The 8,630-nt window shown below is 27.8% G+C and overlaps 1 protein-coding gene across 2 annotated transcripts in view; it reads right to left on the reverse strand.

The window, feature by feature from the left end:
* Window positions 1–7,878, reverse strand: part of LOC106684997 (dual specificity protein phosphatase CDC14C) — a gene marked incomplete at its 5' end in the record, with an annotated part of 56,294 nt that extends 48,416 nt beyond the window's left edge. For both annotated transcript variants that reach the window (XM_014427434.3, XM_014427433.3), the window contains 2 exon segments: window positions 6,054–6,133; window positions 7,786–7,878. In XM_014427434.3, the coding sequence (XP_014282920.1) occupies window positions 6,054–6,133; window positions 7,786–7,878 (173 nt within the window).
* Window positions 7,879–8,630: the final 752 nt, after the last annotated feature.

Below are 8,630 nucleotides of genomic sequence, written 5' to 3' on the forward strand. Positions count from 1 at the left end.
TTTTAGTGGCAAACCCATTTGAAACCTCTCGCCATATGATCAATTACAATGAATTAATTTTAAAAAGAACGTGTGTTGTTATCTGAAAATTATAAATGTTTTGTAACATATGTAAGTGTAAATATTGTTCCATTGAAGAATAAAGAACGTAATTATCGTTACATATATATCTTTTTCGTTTCACACGAACACGCACTAAAAACCGTTTAGCTGTTAATGCGTTCAAAAAACGTTTTAAGAATTAAATTTTCATCATATAGGGATGTTTTTTTAAAAGTAGTATGTACTAAAGTAGCAAGTATTAAATTATCAAGTATGAAAAACACAGTGGTTTCACTAATTTCCTGACGACATTACATTAAAACCATAAAATAGCAGGCAATTCACTAATCTAACATTAGCTTTAGAAAAAAAAGTCTTACCCGATTTATAAATGTATTTTTAAGTGGGGAAATTCCGAAATCTCAATACAAAAGAATATAATTGAAAGTACTGAATTGATTAATAATTTAAAATTTTATTAATGTTGGATCAATGAAAAAATCAAAACTTTTAAGAGAAAACAAAAGGATTATAGATGCTTTGTAATCTTAGTACAATTTCAATATTGGAGGCAAAAGTGACATAATTATCAGAAATGATTAAATCATAATAACACTGAAACTGTGAGACTGTACTCATTGGATGTGTAACCAAACTATGATTTTGTTTTCCGATAAGAAAGTACAAGCTCTAATACTTTTAGAATTGAAACTACAAGTTAAATATTTCAAAGTACAAGTCATTCTGTTTCTACAAGTGGTCACTTGTACTATTGTCGGAAATATACTCGTATTTGTTTGTACTTTTAGTACAAGTCTAAGTTCACTTGTAATATCATAGTATAAGTTAACAGCTTAAAAAGTTATTAATAGTGTTATGTTTTGGGATTAATAATAGTGTTAGTGTTGTTAACATGAGTTTTGTTTTAATTAGTTATTTTTTCAAAAAATGTTGGACGATTTATTGTTCAGTAGTGAAGATGGAATGATTATAATGTTGCTAGAAACAACAACGTACAGAATCACGCCTTAAAAGAAAAATGTACAGAATCAGGAACAGCGTCAGCTTTGAAACTTCAAGATGAAATTAATGAAATATGTTGTATGTCATCTACCAATTTTAATCGCTTTCAAAACATTTATTTAAAGGGGAAGAGGAAACCTAAGATAGTGGTACCGAGTGATCTCCTAAAAAGTGTCAAAAATTGACAAGGCATGAATAATTAATAACAATAATTAAATGTTAGACTAGCTATTCACTAATCTAATGTAAGCTGTTTAATAATAGGCTTGTCTGCTTTTAAAAGGTATTTTGAAGTGGAGCAATTCCGAAATCTCAACACAAAAGAATATAATTGAAAACATTTTATTTTATTTGAAGAATGGAATATGGTCTGGGTGCGGTAAAAAAAAAACTCAAATAGTAGATAATTATAGTATTTTATTGAGCCAACGTTTTTTATTATGAACGTTTCTATTTCTTATTAGGTTATTTTATTTTATTATAAGAAAGTACAAGGTAATATTATCAAAATTGAAAGTATTTAATGTACACATCTCAATCTCAGTTCGCTTGTTATATAATCTTTCCTTGATATGATGTACCAATTAACAGTGCATAAGGTTAATAGTTGTGTTATCTTTTAGAGTTTATTATAGTGTTATTGTAAGTTTTCTTTTGTTACTTTTTCAAAAAATGATGGAAGATTTATTAATTAGTAGTGAAAGTGAAAATGAAGAATTTAATTATAATATTGATTAAGAAAACATTCCTAGATAAAAAGTTTACAGTGAGGAACAATTTCAGCTTTGAAATTATGTGAAATGACCCTTTTTTTTACACTGGATACTTTATCACTAGTCTAGTGCATACTTAAAAACACCTCTATATGATGAAAATTTAATTATCAAAACATTTTCTGTTTCCCTTTACATATAAGAGACATTAACAACTAAGTTGTTTCATGCTCTTCCACTGATATGAATATGCAAGCTTCTCCAAATAAAAAGCTCCTCTCATGTTGACTTGTACTATTTTAATATAAGGTGTTTGTTTAAAGTAGAATGTGCTAGACAAGCAAGTAAATGTTTCAAAAGAGATACAGGACTGCCACTAAATTGGAGTAGGGCCTGGGAGGATATTAAATAGTTAGTAGTGCGAGATACATGTGAAGTATAAATTGATCTAACAGAATATATCATCAATAGTATTGTTAAATGTTAATAAAACAGTTTGAATTTCAAGATTATATTAATTAACTATAACAACAATGATATCACATATAAATCTGGCCCTTGCTTATTGTGTAAAGTGTTTCTTCAAAATAGTTATAATAAAGTATTTAGCTTTACCAATTGTGTGTTAAATAGACTTTCCTTATATTTTCATTTATAGTTATATTGTTTTATGAATAAACCTCTTTCCTTGATATCTCTTATACTCAGAATGTATTAAAGAGAGGAAAAAAGATATATAATGTGAGTGCTCACTCAGGTAAGCTAGTATTTATTTATTCCACGATGCTCCAGTAAAAAACATTCTACACAAGCTATTTTTACCACAAACTACAGCTACATAAACATTATCAAATTTAATAGCAATAATGATAGTAGTGTCATTTATTTGTGATAATGAGTTGTGTGTTTGTGTACTTTATAGAGTACACTAATAATAATAATAATCATATAATAATTATATCTATAATAATAATAATATTACAGATTAACGTAACTCTTTTTATACTATTTAACCTGCAATTTCATCAGTAAATTGGACAATTTTATTCTTAGCAAAGTATGATAACTTAAATGTAGGATTATTCTATTTAAATTTCCAGACACCATATCAAAATAAAAAAAACTTATTTATAATAAACTATTTCATGTAATAAATGACTGAAGAATTCAACATTGTATTTATGCATTTAATTTTTTAAAAATCAAATTCAGACAACAAAGTAGTTTACAAAGGTAACCACTCTTATCATTTTATAAGTGTATTTTATAAGTAATAAATAGTGTGATTAAGGTGTTTGAAGCAGTATCCTTGTTATAAAAAAAAAAAAAAAAAAAAAGCCAGGACAGTAAATATAATTGTAAGCCATTTCTAAATCAATAGAGGAATATTTGTTCAGAAATTTCACATTTTATTTCTGTTTTAGAGGGTTCGGAAAAAAAAAAAAAAAAAAAAAAAAAAAAAGCCAGGATAAGTTTACAACCGATTGTGAGCATCAAATTACTTAAATACCAAATTTTCTCTTAATATTAACATAAAGAGGTATACTCTTAATATTAATATAAAGAGGTATATATTTTCATTGAGAGATACTTTACTAAATATTTAGATCAGATTTTTTGAAATGCAAATTGTATGGGCTATAATAAAATAGGTTTTCATTTAAATAAACATTAATTTGGACAATATTTTATATTTTTTTCTTCAGAAAAAAATGTAGAATCATATGCCATACAATACAACAATCATGCACATGCAATATGATACAACATACATACACAATTAACAGTATGAAAAAAATGACAATAACTGGTTACTTTATCTACTATCAAAATTTATTAGAAAGTCTTGTGATATAAACTTCTTATTACAGACTTCCCTAATGAGTTAAAAACATTTTCCGTCATGTTCCTATATTTTATTTTATGCACTTTAGAATTAGATACCCATGTTAATATGTAATCTTAGTTCTATTAAATGTCCGATTAATGAGGGTAAATTTTGAAGATGGAGGCATAGCCCCGAAATATCAGCTTAGTACAAAAATAAAATTTAAGATATTTATAAATTTTATATTATCTTCTCTTTAATAAATTACTAGCAATACTATTAAAACTAAAATATTAATATAATTACAGAGAAGGAAATGATATATATTAAGTAGGTAAAAGGCATAGAAATAAGAGAATATACCTTAATTTTAATTATTTAGCCAATAAGATGAAACATAAATATGAAAGAATGTTTTAACTAATTAAATAAAATTATTTTTTAAATTAATACTGAGTATGACTTAATCTCATACTTAGGAACCAATGATACAGCATTAAATATTATTAGTCAATGCAACATAGTCCTAAAAATATCATAAATTTGTTATCACTGGGAAATAATGTCAATTATGAGCAGATATACAGGTACAGACATACAAATTACAGTTGATTTAAATTAAACATACCAAAGTACAGATAGAAGGGCAAGCCATACTAATGAAACTAGGCATTTTTTCATAACATGCACATAAACTTAGTAAATACTTAGTTATAGGTTTATAAAAAGTATATACCTACATACATACACCTATAACATATGTATATACCTTTCTAATGAAAATCTAAAACCTTACAGAAGGAAGGTAAGTGTGATTGAAGGTATAGTATAGAAGGTTTAGAAAGTAAATAAGCAAATAGATACAGAATAGTTTTTTGTGTTTATTTACCAAATAAGAGTAAACATAAATATGAAATCATAATAACTAAATTACCAAATAAAATTATTAAAAACCCTTAGAAACAAGTAATATAAGAATGATACATTATGTAATAAAAAGTTACAGTTAATATACAAAACTATAATAAAAAATATATAAAGTTGAATAGTAATAACACAGTATTTCAACTGAAAAATCTGGCACACTATAATCAAACAGTGTTGCAAGTGCAGACAGAAAAATAGTGCAAACACAACAACACTGTAAATCAAACAGAAGCAGATAATCTTAACGATATTATAACTTTATTTCAACGCAATTCTGAGATGATGAAGACGTAAAATAACTTGATTTAGTAAAAAAAAATTCCAAAATCGCAATAAAAGTTTATGTCACATAAATGGAACTAAGGACCATCACTGGAACATAAACAAATACACTGAAACTTTAAAACTAACATATCATGATGTAAGATAATTGTATGTATTCTGGATATAAGAAACCGTAAAACAACTCAACATTAGAATTTCCCTGCATTCCCTGCTGAAGCTTAATAAAGGTAGCAAGATCCTGTAACCTTCCAATGTTTTCCTTGTACTTTCAAAAGTACAACTTGTATTTTTTATTTTGTAGTTATGATTCGAAATAGTACAAAGTACAAGCAAAAGACTAATAGTATTAGTTTGTACTTTATTATGAAACAGGCCCCAGAAATGTGTTTTCATCTTAACTGTGGTAGAAACCAATTTTTAAAATGTATTTTCTATGAGCTGTATTATTTACATCCTGTACTAAATATTATCATAACCGAGTAGTACATAATCAGAATCGAAAAGCAGATGGTCGGGGGAGGGGCAGTCAGCAAAGGTACACAAATAAACAAAACTTATTTATTTGTGCCAACGTTTTATCCTGAATTTCAGGCCTTTGTCAAGGGTAAAAAACAGAAATTATGGTATGAACAATTCTGAGTAACAGAATTGGCTATACCACTATAATCTTCATTGGCATCACCACCATCTCTTAGTACTACAACCTGCATTGTATACTGACTTCCTCTATTAAAAATGTTTTACAGTACCCCTACCCTACCTCGAGGTACAGGTTTATTTTGACTGTATTTGCTTCAACTTACTTGGACATAATAGTCTGCTAAGTTTTATATATAAATGTTGAGGTTGTGAAACTAAAATTAAGATTGTCTTTGATGATGGCCGGATTGGCCGAAACGTTGGACATATGATATCATTTAATAAAGAACATTTGAAACTTTTTGGATATCTCATCTCTTGTTATTATTAATAAAACTTCCAGTCTTGAACAAAATAATTAAAATATATATAATTAAATTTTTTAAAATGGGAATTATAGGTATGATTAAGTAACAAAAGCATTTGAATAGCAAAAATAATTTAGCATCTAACTAAATCGAAAAAGATCTCCCTCCTATATGGTTTGAGTCCCTTACCATCATTACTACAGTAAATTTTTATTTAAAATAATTAAATAATACATATTATACAAGATTTATTTTATAAAAATATACATAAACATAAAATTATCTCACCGAAATGCCACAAAAGGTATATGGACACCTTCTGTTAGAAGTTTAAACGATTCTTCAGGAGTCTTCTTCAAATATAATATCTAGAAAAGAAAACAATCGGTAGAGAAAAAAATAAGTCATATATAATAAATGTATTGTCAAACTAATAATTGAAAATATTTCAAAACAAAAGGTTGAAGCTTTAGTGATTTACGAAATAAAGCATTAAAAATAAGTATAAAAAAAAAATTAAAATAAGAATGAATAAATAAGCAAGTGATTAATTGAAACAGTGATAAACAAACATCATAAGAATTAAATATTTTAACAGTTGAAAAAGCCATTTGGCTTTTTAGTCTTCAATACAATGGCCTCTACTTTTCAATTGTTATTAGGTTAAATAATAAATAACTTCTGATCCAGAAACATAAAATTTATGGTTCATATCTACCCTCCATGAATCACTAAGATAAAACAATTTTACATTTGTTTAATTAAGGGAATGAAAAATCTTATTGTCCTATTGCCCAAAAAAAAAAAAATATATATATATACAACCAAAAAATCATATGGCTGCTGAAGTTTCAGGAATGTGCAGGAGTGGATAGAACCCTTGGATAACTAACTTCTTGATGCTACAGACCAATCTAATCCTTGTCCTCAATAAGTACATGCCAGATAACTCTAGATATGTTGTGGCCAGCTTGTAGCTGATCAGGTTAAAGTGCCAACTTTAACTGGCTCATGACTGCAGCAGTGCTGGTTTGCTTGAATCCGGCCAGGATGGTCAACTTTTATTTCTGTGGCAGCCTCACGAAATGAAAACTTGAACAAGGTTAGAATAGGATGGTACCCTGTAGATAGTATCGTGTAGATCATATACCCTATAGATCATGTACCACCTTTTCAAGAGACAAGCTAAACAGTAACCAAGCGAGTCCCTGCCACATTAATCAGTCAGGACCCTACCTAACTCCTCTTGTGGAAACAAAATCTAAGGCCTTTTAATGTCGTCATAAGCACTTTGTAAGTCAAAAAATAGGTAGATGGTTGTCATCCTGTACTCTTGAGATTTTTCCAGTATTATCCAATACTTGTAATAAATGATGTTGGAAAGAACTTTGTCAGCACGTTAAAGAAGGGAGATCCCATTGTAATTGAAACAGTCTAGGGGGTTCAACTTCTAGTAGGTAAATAATACCCTTCTTCCACTGGCCAATCTTTTCTTTAACCCAGATTGATGGGAATGACGTTGTAGAGGGCTCTCTGAAACTCGTAATGTCCGTGCTTAATGAGCTCAGCCAAAATCATATTTTTACCAGGAGCTTTATTATAACTAAGCTTGTTAATGGCATCAGAATAATGAATGTTCACAACAAACTGATACAAAAATATATAACATTTAATTACACTAATTTTACTTATGTAATTTAAATACATTAATAAAACTATAAAAATACCTTAGATCTAGTAACATGGTTTTATTGTAGGTATTATTATAAACCTATGTAAATATTCATTTTTTTTTCTTTTTGCACATTACACTAATAAATGTTATGAACATTAAATATTTGTATTTACAGATTAGAATATATGTTTTCCAGATTTTGTCTTGTGCAGCCACATTAATCCCAATAAATGGGGTTTACTGTATCTATAAATTTATGACTGATTCATTAGTAATTTACTAACTATAGCGCTTTTATAGTAATTTATAAGTTATCTAAACTCGGCAAAGCGATACAGTACTTACTGAATATGAAGCAATTAAAAATGCAGCATTTGCCCTTTTTTGTGGTTCTGTAGTTGTATAGTGGACAATTTTTCTATTAGTTTGGATAGCAGCCTAAAATTAAACAAAAATTATATTTAATATAAAAGGATATAATATAATTATAATTATTCAAATGAAATATCCTAAATAGGATCCTCTAATACTCTTCATGATTATGGATAATGATTATCTATATACTAATTATTATTACTCATGTTAGGCATTGAGTAACCCAGGAATCATCAGTCAAATAAGTCACATTCTGAAAATAACGTTTGACCAAGAAAAATCCAGTATTTTAAATAAAACAGATACATTTAGAATAAAAAAACAGTGTATAGCCAGTAGTTTACCAAGGTTCAGTTAAATTACTTCCCTGAATATTTTTTTTATGCTGAGCTTCTAGGTACACAAACTTAATATTCAGGCCCATTTAAAAAAAAAAGATTAACTTACAAGAGGGCCCAACATTACTTTTATTTTCCATTAATGTGTCTTGGTCTATATGACCATATTTCTTGGACCAGTCTCCCTTCAAAGGTAAGTTTCTTCCCGATCTGATAGACTGTTATTCCTGAGCATCTTTTATCAGGTCTGTAAGACCCGTGTTTCCTTAAATGTGGGACGACCACAGAGACCGGTATTCCTTTTTGTGTATATTATAGCATTATTGTTAATTTATTTCTTTAACTACTCCTTATAATGCCTTTCAGAGGTCATAGTTATAAGTGGAGATAAAAAAATGTTATCACTTTTTATCAGAACATCTAAATAAGTGATAATCCAACATAATGGAGAAAAAACTTAACATCTTGTTGCTTAAT

Source organism: Halyomorpha halys, unplaced genomic scaffold (genome assembly GCF_000696795.3).
Source record: "Halyomorpha halys isolate HHAL.00 unplaced genomic scaffold, Hhal_1.1 Scaffold644.1, whole genome shotgun sequence".
NCBI lineage: Eukaryota > Metazoa > Arthropoda > Insecta > Hemiptera > Pentatomidae > Halyomorpha > Halyomorpha halys.